Below are 14,308 nucleotides of genomic sequence, written 5' to 3'. Positions count from 1 at the left end.
CTGCCGCTGAAAAACATCCCCACAGCACCACCATGCTTCACCGTAGGGATGGTGCCAGGTTTCCTCCAGATGTGACGCTTGGCATTCATTCCAAAGAGTTCAATCTTGGTTTCATCAGACCAGAGAATCTTGTTTCTCATGGTCTGCTTTCCAGAACACCTTACAGAATCATCCCATTGTCTCAACACCCAACACGATACCATTCTAAATAGCTTAAGAACTCCACTACATTAAACACAGGATGAATTACTTTTCTTCAAACACAAATTGTCCTGAGACCACATTTTTTTCAGTCGATACTGGCAAATTGGGACACCTTGGTTGGCAAAGAGGTCCACTTAATTCTTTATTGTAAAGAAGGAAAAATCAGAGAGTATATGAGTAATTGTATTATTTTAATGATAAACTTGAATTATAAATACAAATGAAATGTATTAAAACATTCTTTAAATCAAATCAAATTTTGTTTTGTCACATACACGTGTTTAGCAGATGTTAGTGCGGGTGTAGCAAAATGCTTGTGTTTCTAGAGCCAATAGTGCAGTAATATCAAAGTGATATCTATATCAAAGTGATATCTAACAATTTCACAACATTACACACAATACACACAAACCAAAAGTAAAGGAATGGAATTAAGAATATATAAATATTTGGATGAGTAACGTCAGAGCGGCATAGACTAAGATACAGTAGAATAGAATATAAAACAGTATACATATGAGATGAGTAATGCAAAATCTGTAAACATTATTAAAGGGACTAGTGTTCCGTTATTAAAGTGGCCAGTGATTTCAAGTCTATGTATATATGGCAGCAACCTCTAAAGTGCTACAGATGGCTATTTAACAGTCTGATGGCCTTGATATAGAAGCTGTTCTTCAGTCTCTCAGTACCAGCTTTGATGCACCTGTACTGACCTCGCCTTCTGGATGATAACGGGGTGAACAGGCAGTGGCTCGGGTGGTTGTTGTCCTTGATGATATTTTTGGCATTCCTGTGACATTGGGTGCTGTAGGTGTCCTGGAGGGCAGGTAGTTTTCCCCCGGTGATGCGTTGGGCAGACCGCACCACCCTCTGGTGAGCCCTGCGGTTGTGGGCGGTGCATTTTCCGTACCAGGTGGTCATACAGCCCGACAGGATGCTCTCAATTGTGCATCTGTAAAAGTTTGTGAGGGTTTTAGGTGCCAAGCCAAATTTCTTCAGCCTCCTGAGGTTGAAGATGTTCTGTTGCACCTTCTTCACCACACTGTCTGTGTGGGTTGACCATTTCAGTTTGTCAGTGATGTGTACGCCGAGGAACTTGAAACTTTCCACCTTCTCCACTGCGGTTCCGTCAATGTGGATAGGGGGGTGCTCCCTCTGCTGTTTCCTGTAGTCCACGATCAGCTCCTTTGTTTTGGTGACGTTGAGTGAGAGGTTATTTTCCTGGCACCACACTCCCAGGGCCCTCACCTCCTCCCTGTAGGCTGTCTCATCATTGTTGGTAATCAGGCCTACTGTTGTGTCATCTGCAAACTTGATGATTGAGTTGAAGGTGTGCGTGGCAACGCAGTCATGGGTGAACAGAGAGTACAGGAGGGGGCTGAGCACGCACCCTTGTGGGGCCCCTATGTTGACGATCAGCGGGGTGGAGATGTTGTTACCTACCCTCACCACCTGGGGGTGGCCCGTCAGGAAGTCCAGGACCCAGTTTCACAGGGCGGGGTTCAGACCCAGGGCCACGAGCTTAATGATGAGCATGGCGTGTACTATGGTGTTGAATGCTGAGCTAGTGTCAATGAACAGCATTCTTACAGTACATAGGTATTCCTCTTGTCCAGATGGGATAGCGCAGTGTGCAGAGCGATGGCAATGGCGATTGTATCGTCTGTGGATCTATTGGGGCAGTAAGAAAATTTAAGTGGGTCTAGGGTGTCAAGGTAAGGTAGAGGTGATATAACATTGACTAGTCTCTCAAAGCACTTCATGATGACATAAGTGAGTGTTATGGGGCGATAGTCATTTAGTTCAGTTTCCTTTGTTTTTTGGGTACAGGAACAATAGTGGAGACAGCAGACTGGGATAGGGAGAGATTGAATACGTCCGTAAACACTCCAGCCAGCTGGTCTGTGCATGCTCTGAGAATGCGGCTAGGGATGCCGTCTGGGCCGGCAGCCTTGCGAGAGTTAACACACTTAAATGTCTTACTCACGTCAGCCACGGAGAAGGAGAGCCCACAGTCCTTGGTAGCAGGCCACGTCGAAATACGGACTCCACTTTGTCTCTATGCTGATGTTTGGCCTATTTGATTGCCTTACGGAGGGAATAACTGCACTGTTCGTATTCGGCATATTCCCATTCACCTTAAATGCAGTGGTTCGCACTTTCGGTTTTGCGCAAATGCTGCCATCTATCCACAGTTTTGGTTAGGGTAGGTTTTAATAGTCACCGTGGGTACGTTCGGTGACTATACACTTCCTGATGAACTCGGTCACCGTATCAGTGTATTCGTCAATGTTATTTATAGCTTCCCTGAACATATCCCAGTCCGCGTGATCAAAACAATATTGAAGCGTGGATTCTGATTGGTCAGACCAGCGTTGAATAGTCCTTAGCACTGGTACTTCCTGTTTGGGTTTCTGCCTATACAAAGGGAGGAGGAAAATGGAGTCGTGATCAGATTTGCCGAAGGGAAGGCAGGGGAGGGCCTTTTAGGCATCCCAGAGGTTGGAGTAGCAGTGGTCAAGTGTTGATAGAACTTCGGTAGCATTTTTCTCAAATTTGCTTTGTTAAAATCCCCAGCTACAATAAATGCGGTCTCAGGATATGTGGTTTCCAGTTTGCATAAAGTCCAGTGAAGTTCTTTGAAGGCTGTCGTGGTATCGGCTTGAGGGTGAATATGTGACTATAACCGAAGAGAATTCTCTTGGGAGTTAATACGGTCGGAAATTGATTGTGAGGTATTCTAGGTCGGGTAAACAAGGACTTGAGTTCATGTATGTTATCACAATCACACCCTAAGTAGTTAATCATGAAACATACACCCCGCCCTTCTTCCCGGAGAGATATTTATTCCTGTATGCACGATGAACTGAGAACACTGTCAAAATGTCAATATTCTAAAAAGGTGAGAGTAGTAAGAAAACCATTTACAGTCATTTTGATGTACAATTACATCCCATTACAAAATACACTATATATACAAAAGTATGTGGACACCCCTTCAAATGAGTGGATTTGGCTATAAAATCGAGCACACAGCCATGCAATCTCCATAGACAAACATTGGCAGTAGAATGGCCTTACTGAAGAGCTCAGTGACTTTCAACATGGCACCATCATAGGGTGCCACCTTTCCAACAAGTCAGTTCATCAAATTTCTGCCCCTGCTAGAGCTGCCCCAGTCAACTGTAAGTGCTGTTTTTGTGAAGTGGAAATGTATAGGAGCAACAATGGCTCAGCCGTGAAGTGGTAGGCCACACAAGCTCACAGAAAGGGACCGCCAAGTGCTGAAGCTCGTAAAATCGTCTGTCTACGGTTGTGACACTCACTACCGAGTTCCAAATTGCCTCTGGGTGCAATGTCAGCACAAGAACTGTTCGTCGGGAGCTTCAGGAATTGGCTTTCCATGGCCGAGCAGCCAGCGTCAGCTGGAATGGTGTAAAACTCGCTGCCTTTGGACTCTGGAACAGTGGAAACGTGTTCTCTGGAGTGATGAATCATGCTTCACCATCTGGCAGTCCGACAGACAAATATGGGTTTGGCAGATGCCAGGAAAACGCTACCTGCCGGAATGCATAGTGCCGACATTAAAGTTTGGTGGACCAGGAATAATGGTCTGTGGCTGTTTTTCTTAACGATACAGCATACAATGACATTCTAGACGATTCTGTGCTTCCAACTTTGTTGCAACATTTTGGGGAAGCCCTCATCCCCAACACCTTTGGGATGAATTGGAACAATGACTGCAAGCCAGCCCTAATCGCCCAACATTCGTGCCAGACCTCACTAATGCTCTTGTGGCTGAATGGAAGCAAGTCCCTGCCGCACTGTGGAGGCTGTTATAGTAGCAAAGGGGACCAACTCCATAGTAATGCCCATGATTTTGGAATATGAGATGTTTGAGGACCAGGTGTCCACATACTTTTGTTCATGTAGTGTCTGTTGTAATGAGACGCTGAATATAATTTCTTAGTTTTTTATAACCATAACATTATTTAACTCAGAACCCTATGCAGTGTCGATTTTAGCATGTAAATCACCCTAAATTTGCCGGCGTTCTATAAGAACTCCCCCGTGTTCTGACACCAGCGTGCGCCCTTCGCCCTCGTGCGACAATGTTTGCAAACACAGAAAGGGGTATATGCATACCCCTCTGGATATAAAAATAAATATTTGTATGCTCTATGAACATCACCCTGCCGTCAGTGGGAAACTCAATGTGTTTGTTATATTGCAGTTACATTACAATGCACTGATGGTATGCGCCAGTCCTGGGGATAGAAGCATCCATCCATCGCGCGACTCTCTAGCATCATCATCACACATAGAAACCTGCAAGCCGCTCCGGCGGTGCAAAGCAGCGCCTCGCTGCCCTGCCACGCCGCTGCATGGACAGCCAACACAATGGCAGGGGATTTGGGGGTGCATCTGTTTTAGCAACAACAGATAGCATGGATAATCCCGCCTCAGCCGATTCAGCTCTCCTCGTTACGATGATTAGAGCGCCGCTGTCGGCTCGCGGGGCATGATAGGCAGGAGAGAGAGCCGTGCGGGAGCGGGGCTTCTCGTTTTGACAGTACTTTTTGGGAGGGAAACGCAAAGAAGCGTGGAACAGGTAAGTGCGTGGAGTGCGTGTCTGTGTATGTAGGCCTATCCATATCAAAATACAAGGGATGCTTTCTTATTAAATCAATATGTAGATGGCTTGCACACACCATTGTGCACTGAGGTAGGTTTCAATTTTGTAATCAGATAATTCCATTCGAGATTGATAAAGCATATGGATCGAGTATTATCTGAGATGGGCTAGATGTGCCCTGTCATTAGACACAGCATCGCTGTTGCGACGATGGGGAGGTGTATCTGTGTATCCAGTTCAACGGATTAATAGAGTCGATGTCTGCGCCCACGCGGAAACTTAATTAGCATAATACAAAAATCCCCATCAAAATCCGTTTGTTTATACTAGAGAGATCTGTTTTTTTGGGGAAGTTGGCTGTCTCAACCCACCGCACCAGCCAATGGTGGCCTTCTGCATCTGCTGTGGAAGGAGGCCGAGTTACAGCGGTGTTTGTCAGATCATGAGACATGCCGAAAATCGGTATTCTCACTTAAAGTTCTGTAGCGTCCGAACGGTTTGCTCTACGACCCCCACAGAGGTCGGTACCGCCGATCTGCCAACTTCCGTCTGTAGGTCCGAACAGTTAGGGCTACACACTAATACGTCCCCTATATGGAAAAGGCAAGCCTCTCATGAACAGGTAGGCCTACATGGGTTGTTCTGCTCTAGAACGCTCACAAGCCTGGTTGTTTTGCTGTAGGACACGTACAAGCCTCATAATACTAGTCTGAGGGTAGCCAGTACCAGTTAAAATTATTAATGGAAGTATACACTAAGTATACCACAGTTGTGTCAAGTTGGCTGGATGTCCTTTGGGTGGTGGACCATTCTTGATCCACACAGGAAACTGTTAAGCTTGAAAAACCCAACAGCATTGCAGTTCTTGACACAAACCTGTGTATCTGGCACCTACTACCATACTCTGTTCACCCTCTGAATGGCAAACATAAACAATCCATGTCTCAATTTAACCTGTCTCTTCCCCTTCATCTCCTGAGTCGCGCAGTGATCTAAGGCACTGTATCTCAGTGCTTGAGGCGTCACTACAGACCCTGGTCTGATTCCAGGCTGTATCACAACCTGTCACACAATTGTCCCAGCGTCGTCCGGGTTAGGGTTTGGATGGGGTAGCCCGTCATTGTAAATAAGAATTTGTCCTTAACTGACATTAAAAAATATATATAATGCTAACTTAATTATGCTAATTACGTTTCCGCGTGGGCGGAAACATCGACTATATTAATTCGATGAGCTGGATACACAGATGCACCTCCCCATCGTCACAACAGCGGTGCTGTGTCTAATGACAGGGCCCATCTAGCCCATCTCAGATAATACTCAATCCCTACTGACTGGAGTGGATTTAACAAGTGACATCAATAAGGGATCATAGCTTTCACCTGGTCAATCTACCTATGTCATGGAAAGAGCCGGTGTTCTTAATGTTTTGTATGATCAGTGTATGTGGAAGTAGTTTTGTGCCAAAAAAGAGGTTAAATATGGGTAAAAAAATAAAATACTTTTCTGATCTTTCTTATATCGCTCAGATATACACTAAATGACCAAAAGTATGTTTCTCTGCTCTTTTGCACACCAGTATTTCTATTTGCACATCCTCATCTGCACATAAATCACTCCAGTGTAAATTGCTAAATTGTAATTACTTCACCAATATTGGCCTATTTATTGCCTGACCTCCTTACTTCATTTGCACACACTGTATACAGATATATCTATTGTGTTATTGACTGTACGCTTGTTTATCCCATGTGTAACTCTGTGTTGTTGTTTATGTCGCACTGCTTTGCTTTATCTTGGCCAGGTTGCAGTTGTAAATGAGAACTTGTTACCTGGATAAATTAAGGTGAAAAAAATATATAAATGTGGACAAATGCTTGTCAAACATCTCATTCCAATATCATGGGCATTAATATGGAGTTGGTCCCCCCTTTGCCGCTATAATAGCCTCCACTCTTCTGGGAAGGCCTCCCACTAGCTGTTGGAACATTGCTGTGAGGACTTACTTCCATTCAGCCACAAGAGCATTAGTGACGTCGGGCACTGATGTTGGGCGATTAGGTCTGGCTCACAGTCGGCGTTCCAATTCATCCCAAAGGTGTTCTAGAATGTCATTGTATGCTGTAGTGTTAAGATTTCCCTTCACTGGAACAAAGGGGCCTAACCCGAACGATGAAAAACAGCCCCAGACCATTATTCCTCCTCCACCAAACTTTACAGTTAGCACTATGCATTCAGACAGGTATGGTTCTCCTGGCATCCTCCAAACCCAGATTTGTCAGTTGGACCGCCAGATGGTGAAGCATGATTCATCACTCCAGAGAACGTGTTTCCACTGCTCCAGTCCAATGGCAGCGAGCTTTACACCACTCCAGACGATGCTAATGAAGCTCCCGAAGAAACACTTCTTGTGCTGACGCTGCTTCCAGAGGCAATTTGGAACTCGGTAGTGAGTGTTGCAACTGAGGACAGATGATTTTTATGCACTATGTGCTTCAGCACTCGTCAGTCCCGTTCTGTGAGCTTGTGTGGCCTACCACTTCGCGGCTGAGCCGTTGTTGCTCCAGACATTTTACAAACTGACTTGTTGGAAAGGTGGCATCCTATGACGGTGCCACGTTGAAAGTCACTGAGCTCTTCAGTACGGCCATTCTACTGCCATTGTTTGTCTATGGAGATTGCATAGCTGCATGCTCGATTTTATACACCTGTCAGCAACGGGTGTGGCTGAAATAGCAAAATCCACTAATTTGAATGGGTGTCCACCTACTTTTGGCCTTGTAGTGTAGGACAGACACTTTAAAACAAACTTCCTTTTGATATTTTTTTTTACTATCTGTTTTTCCATGTATGAATCTGTTATTCAATGGGCCATGGGCTAATAGCAGTAAGGCCAAATTCAATGTCTCATCATAAAATGTTTTTAAATATATATTTTATAACTAAAGGGGTCCTAAAATTCTAAATCAAGTAGCTAAAACTTCCTTGGTATGACCATCTTTAAAAAATCCATATGTTAACTTATTTGTCATAAACCTCCCCCGAGTCATAACATCAACAACACCTAGGTAGCACATTATACCAAGACAAACATGATGCTGGTGAAATGCAATATCCACATAGCCCAGTTTGACACTGCTCTATATCTGGGGCCTTACATCATCATACAAATTCCCAGTATGGATATTTTAGGAAACAGGGTCGGAGGAAACCGGAGGGAAATATTTGAGACCGCCAAGAATGTGCACGGCAGTGAGTGAGTGACGAGGTGAAGTCCTGGAGCGAAGAATAGTCCACAGATTTAAAAATACAGTGGGCTCACTGTCCTGTTGAGAACTGACCCAAGTACTGCCTGGCAGTGGAACCAAAATATCAGCATGATGGTGCTAAATCTGAGGGTGGGAACCAGACAAGCAGCTAGGCAGTGAATGTGAGGCAGCTCCAAGAGACTGCCTTGTGTGACACTGTATCTTTAGATCATTTTATTGATTGAGTGAATGGTCTCTGGAAAACCTCTGGCGTCCCTGGCGAAATAATAGATTAAGAAGAGAAATATAAAATAAATACAAATGTGACACCATTTGAGGAGTAGATGACCATAATGATGCTCTGAAACTACACTGTTGACCTGACTGATAGATGTTTCTCAGATAACCTCAGTCTGGATGATAGACCACTTGTCTGTCCTGCTGCTATTAGTGTGGTGATCACGCTACAGAATAATCTGAGTAGTCTGAATTTAGAATAATCTCAGTCTGGATGGACGTCTCTAGTTTTTCCTCTGTAATCTCATGAACTCTGTAATATTTCCACTGTAATCTGTTGCAGATTTCACTCAGGCAACAATCTTCTCTCCCTCTTCAGGTGGACTGTGGCTTGGGGTCCTTCAAAATGGATATAGATCCCTGTTTGCGGTACTATTTCCAGCACCCCTGGTCTCGTCTGTTTGTGGCCTACCTCGTCACTTTCTGCAACTTCCTTATCTTTGCTGAGGACCCTGTCTCCCACAGCCAGACAGAGGCTCACATGATCGTGGTGGGAAACTGCTTCTCCTTCATAGTGAACAAGTACCCTGGTGGAGGATGGAGCGTCCTCAAAATCATCTCGTGGCTGATGGCCATTGTAATCGGAATGTTTGCCGGGAAGTTCATATTCCACCGCAGGCTCTTTGGTAAGTCATCAGTCAATCAATTCAATATATTTATATAACCCAATTTTACATCAGCAGATGTCACAAAGTGCTTATACAGAACCCAGAGAGCAAGCAATGCAGATGTAGAGCCACGGTGGCTAGGAAAAACTCCTATGAAAGCCAGGAACCTAGGAAGAAACCTAGAGAGGAACCATGCTCTGAAGGGTGGCTAGTCCTCTTCAGTCCTCTACTGGCGAGACTTAATGAGGAATACAGCCCTACAAAGACAACTGAAAAGTATTTTGTCATGTTAGGGTAATGGTTAGAGTGGCAAAGAAAACCAGGTGATATGCTAAACACTGACACTCATTCACACGCACGCACGCACGCACGCACGCACGCACACACACACACACACAGAGCATTATCAGGATATGAAGGGATCATGACTCTATTCCATGTGCTGCTCTCTATAAATATTGAATGTTGCAGTCTTCACTTAGGCCAGGAAAGAGAACATGTCTTGAGTGCTATTATGTTTCCTCTATGCGGAAGAATAGGTATCTGATAATGTAGCTACTCTGTCCTTGCACATCTTTCAAGCCTTAATCTATTGAATTACCCGGATGATTCCCCCATTTACTTTGAGACTAAAACTAAATGTCAGAGTTTGAAGCCACTTAGCTGTTTCCCTCCTACACAAAAGCAAGCATCTTAAATGCATTTACAGCACTATAGTTGCGTTGATCTTTCATAATTGCTAGGATTATTATTTATTTTATTTATTTTTTATTTAATCTTTATTTAACCAGGTAGGCAAGTTGAGAACAAGTTCTCATTTACAATTGCGACCTGACCAAGATAAAGCAAAGCAGTTCGACACATACAACAACACAGAGTTACACATGGAGTAAAACAAACATACAGTCAATAATACAGTAGAAAAATAAGTCTATATACAATGTGAGCAAGTGAGGTGAGATGAGGGAGGTAAAGGCAAAAAAAGGCCATGGTGGCGAAGTAAATACAATATAGCAAGTAAAACACTGGAATGGTAGATTTGCAGTGGAAGAAAGTGCAAAGTAGAAATAGAAATAATGGGGTGCAAAGGAGCAAAATAAATAAATAAATACAGTAGGGGAAGAGGTAGTTGTTTGGGCTAAATTATAGATGGGCTATGTACAGGTGCAGTAATCTGTGAGCTGCTCTGACAGCTGGTGCTTAAAGTTAGTGAGGGAGATAAGTGTTTCCAGTTTCAGAGATTTTTGTAGTTCGTTCCAGTCATTGGCAGCAGAGAACTGGAAGGAGAGGCGGCCAAAGGAGGAATTGGCTTTGATGGTGACCAGAGAGATATACCTGCTGGAGCGCGTGCTACAGGTGGGTGCTGCTATGGTGACCAGAGAGCTGAGATAAGGGGGGACTTTACTTAGCAGGGTCTTGTAGATGACCTGGAGCCAGTGGGTTTGGCGACGAGTATGAAGCGAGGGCCAGCCAACGAGAGCGTACAGGTCGCAGTGGTGGGTAATATATGGGGCTTTGGTGACAAAACGGATGGCACTGTGATAGACTGCATCCAATTTATAGGGTATTGGAGGCTATTTTGTAAATGACATTCCCGAAGTCAGGGATCGGTAGGATGGTCAGTTTTACGAGGGTATGTTTGGCAGCATGAGTGAAGGATGCTTTGTTGCGAAATAGGAAGCCAATTCTAGATTTAACTTTGGATTGGAGATGTTTGATGTGAGTCTGGAAGAAGAGGTTACAGTCTAACCAGACACCTAGGTATTTGTAGTTGTCCACATATTGTAAGTCAGAACCGTCCAGAGTAGTGATGCTGGACAGGCGGGCAGGTGCAGGCAGCGATCGGTTGAAGAGCATGCATTTAGTTTTACTTGTATTTAAGAGCAGTTGGAGGCCACGGAAGGCGAGTTGTATGGCATTGAAGCTCGTCTGGAGGGTTGTTAACACAGTGTCCAAAGAAGGGCCAGAGGTATACAGTATGGTGTCGTCTGCGTAGAGGTGGATCAGAGACTCACCAGCAGCAAGAGCGACATCATTGATGTATACAGAGAAGAGAGTCGGCCCAAGAATTGAACCCTGTGGCACCCCGATAGAGACTGCCAGAGGCCCGGACAACAGGCCCTCCGATTTGACACACTGAACTCTATCAGAGAAGTAGTTGGTGAACCAGGCGAGGCAATCATTTGACAAACCAAGGCTATCGATTCTGCCGATGAGGATGTGGTGATTGACAGAGTCGAAAGCCTTGGCCAGGTCAATGAAGACGGCTGCACAGTATTGTTTCTTATGGATGGCGGTTAAGATATCGTTTAGGACCTTGAGCGTGGCTGAGGTGCACCCATGACCAGCTCTGAAACCAGATTGCATAGCGGAGAAGGTGCGGTGGGATTCGAAATGGTCAGTGATCTGTTTGTTGACTTGGCTTTCGAAGACCTTAGAAAGGCAGGGTAGGATAGATATAGGTCTGTAGCAGTTTGGGTCTAGAGTGTCCCCCCCTTTGAAGAGGGGGATGACCGCAGCTGCTCTCCAATCTCTGGGAATCTCAGATGACACGAAAGAGCTAGTAATAGGGATTGCAACAATTTCGGCAGATAATTTTAGAAAGAAAGGGTCCAAATTGTCTAGCCCGGCTGATTTGTAGGGGTCCAGATTTTGCAGCTCTTTCAGAACATCAGCTGACTGGATTTGGGAGAAGGAGAAATGGGGAAGGCTTGGGCGAGTTGCTGTGGGGGGGGTTTAGTGCTGTTGACCGGGGTAGGGGTAGCCAGGTGGAAAGCATGGCCAGCCGTAGAAAAATGCTTATTGAAATTCTCAATTATAGTGGATTTATCGGTGGTGACAAAGTTTCCTATCCTCAGTGCAGTGGGCAGCTGGGAGGAGGTGTCCTTATTCTCCATGGACTTTACAGTGTCCCAGAACTTTTTTGAGTTTGTGTTGCAGGAAGCAAATTTCTGCTTGAAAAAGCTAGCCTTGGCTTTTCTAACTGCCTGTGTATATTGGTTTCTAACTTCCCTGAAAAGTTGCATATCACGGGGGTTGTTCGATGCTAATGCAGAATGCCATAGGATGTTTTTGTGTTGGTTAAGGGCAGTCAGGTCTGGAGAGAACCAAGGGCTATATCTGTTCCTGGTTCTACATTTCTTGAATGGGGCATGCTTATTTAAGAAATAACCAGGCATCCTCTACTGACGGGATGAGGTCAATATCCTTCCAGGATACCCGGGCCAGGTCGATTAGAAAGGCCTGCTCGCTGAAGTGTTTCAGGGAGCGTTTGACAGTGATGAGTGGAGGTCATTTGACCGCTGACCCGTTACGGATGGAGGCAATGAGGCAGTGATCGCTGAGATCTTGGTTGAAACCAGCAGAGGTGTATTTAGAGGGCAAGTTGATTAGGATGATATCTATGAGGGTGCCCGTGTTTACGGCTTTGGGGTGGTACCTGGTAGGTTCATTGATAATTTGTGTGAGATTGAGGGCATCAAGCTTAGATTGTAGGATGGCTGGGGTGTTAAGCATGTCCCAGTTTAGGTCACCTAGCAGCACGAGCTCTGAAGATAGATGAGGGCAATCAGTTAATATATGGTGTCCAGAGCACAGCTGGGGGCAGAGGGTGGTCTATGGCAGGTGGCAACTGTGAGAGACTTGTATTTAGAGAGGTGGATTTTTAAAAATTGTTTGGGTACAGACCTGGATAGTAGGACAGAACTCTGCAGGCTATCTCTGCAGTAGATTGCAGCACCGCCACCTTTGGCCGTTCTATCTTGTCTGAAAATGTTGTAGTTAGGGATTAAGCCAGGACTCAGACACGGCTAGGACTTCCGGGTTGGCAGAGTGTGCTAAAGCAGTGAATAAAACAAACTTAGGGAGGAGGCTTCTAATGTTAACATGCATGAAACCAAGGCTATTACGGTTGCAGAAGTCATCAAAAGCAAGCGCCTGGGGAATAGGAGTGGAGCTAGGCACTGCAGGGCCTGGATTCACCTCTACATATTCACCTCTACAGGAGAGGCATGCTTAGCCGAGTGATCATAAGGGTCCAGTGAGTAGTGAGGTTGGTTGGGGTCACGGCGATTCAGACAGCTAGCCGGGCCATGGGTAGCAAGCTGGCAGAGGATGGAGGTCTGTTTTCAATCGGCCCTCAGCTTGGCTTTCCTTTGAAAGTCATGTCAAGCCTAGCTGCTTGTCTGGTTCCCACCCTCAGATTCAGCACCATTATGGTGCAGCAGTCTAAGGCACTGCATCTCATTGCAAGAGGCGTCACTACAGTCCCTGGTTTCACATCCTGCCGTGATTGGGAGTCCCATATAGCAGTGCACAATTGTCTCAGTGTCGTCTGGGTTTGGCCGGGGTAGGCTTTCATTGTAAATAATAATTTGTTGTTAACTGACTTGCCTAGTTAAATAAAGGTTAAAAAAATTAAATAAAAATGAGGGCAGTCTATTCAGATCAGAGTTTTACACTTAAAGCCCAGAGCTTCAGGGCACATAGCGGGAACAGAGAGCAGAGTAGACCTCCCATCTCTCTCTCTGGAGCTGGAGCTGGAGCCAGGTAGGGCCAATGCACTTCACATGCCACAGGGTAGAGCAGCGCAGGGCACAGAGTGCAGGAGGAACAGATGGTGTGTGTGTGTGTAGGCTTGGTGATTGAGTGAGTGTGAGATGGACATGGAGAAATGGAACATGAAGAGCGATGGTGAGCGACAGAGGGGGGTTCAGCACAACATTTTTGCAATGGCGTTATGTAATCCTAAAAATGAGAGATGAGCAGAATATAGAGCACTCTATAGAGTACTCTTCTCTCCTTTACTACCTACACTACAACATGGTAGGCATGCACACTTAGTTAATTACAGTAATGTCTCATTTATGAAGAATTCTTATGAGGAATTCACAGTGTATTTATAATTGTAATGAGAGTCATTTGTCCAATAAATGCCAAGCTTTTTACCTGGTCACTGATATTTCAACTTATTCTTTGTTTATTTGTTTTATTTTTCCAAATGAAAGCACTTGTCTTTCCTACGTAATATATTAAGTTATTCATGCTGCTATTTCCATTTGTGTTCAACTATGTATCAATTTGTAACTAAATGGAAACCAGACAATGTGTTGCTTGCTGACGCATTCCGCTGCATCATTTATAATTTATCATGGCCTAGAAAAAAAATCGGAATATCACAACCACTAATTTTACGTTGAATTACACCAACTCATCCCACTGGCGATGTTGCTTTTTCACAGAGGACTATACGCAATACTCAATTTACCATGTTTATGTTAGCAATAACGTTGGCTGCTACCTAGTGGAATGAG

General features: G+C 44.8%; 1 protein-coding gene across 2 annotated transcripts in view; it reads left to right on the top strand.

Annotated features, from left to right (window-relative positions):
* Positions 1-4,433: 4,433 nt before the first annotated feature.
* Positions 4,434-14,308, top strand: part of LOC139539746 (transmembrane protein 117-like) — a 90,715-nt gene continuing 80,840 nt past the window's right edge. The window contains exons 1-2 of one of the 2 annotated variants that reach the window (XM_071342982.1): positions 4,434-4,819; positions 8,708-9,014. In XM_071342982.1, coding sequence (XP_071199083.1) covers positions 4,730-4,819; positions 8,708-9,014 — 397 coding nt within the window. In that variant the 5' untranslated portion in view covers positions 4,434-4,729. Of the gene's footprint in view, positions 4,820-8,707; positions 9,015-14,308 lie in introns of those variants that run through there. The other variant, XM_071342985.1, reaches the window with a different exon arrangement.

This window comes from Salvelinus alpinus, chromosome 15, assembly GCF_045679555.1.
Source record: "Salvelinus alpinus chromosome 15, SLU_Salpinus.1, whole genome shotgun sequence".
Lineage (NCBI taxonomy): Eukaryota > Metazoa > Chordata > Actinopteri > Salmoniformes > Salmonidae > Salvelinus > Salvelinus alpinus.
Note: the sequence above shows the minus strand (reverse complement) of the source record. Positions and strands in the feature narration are given on the sequence as shown.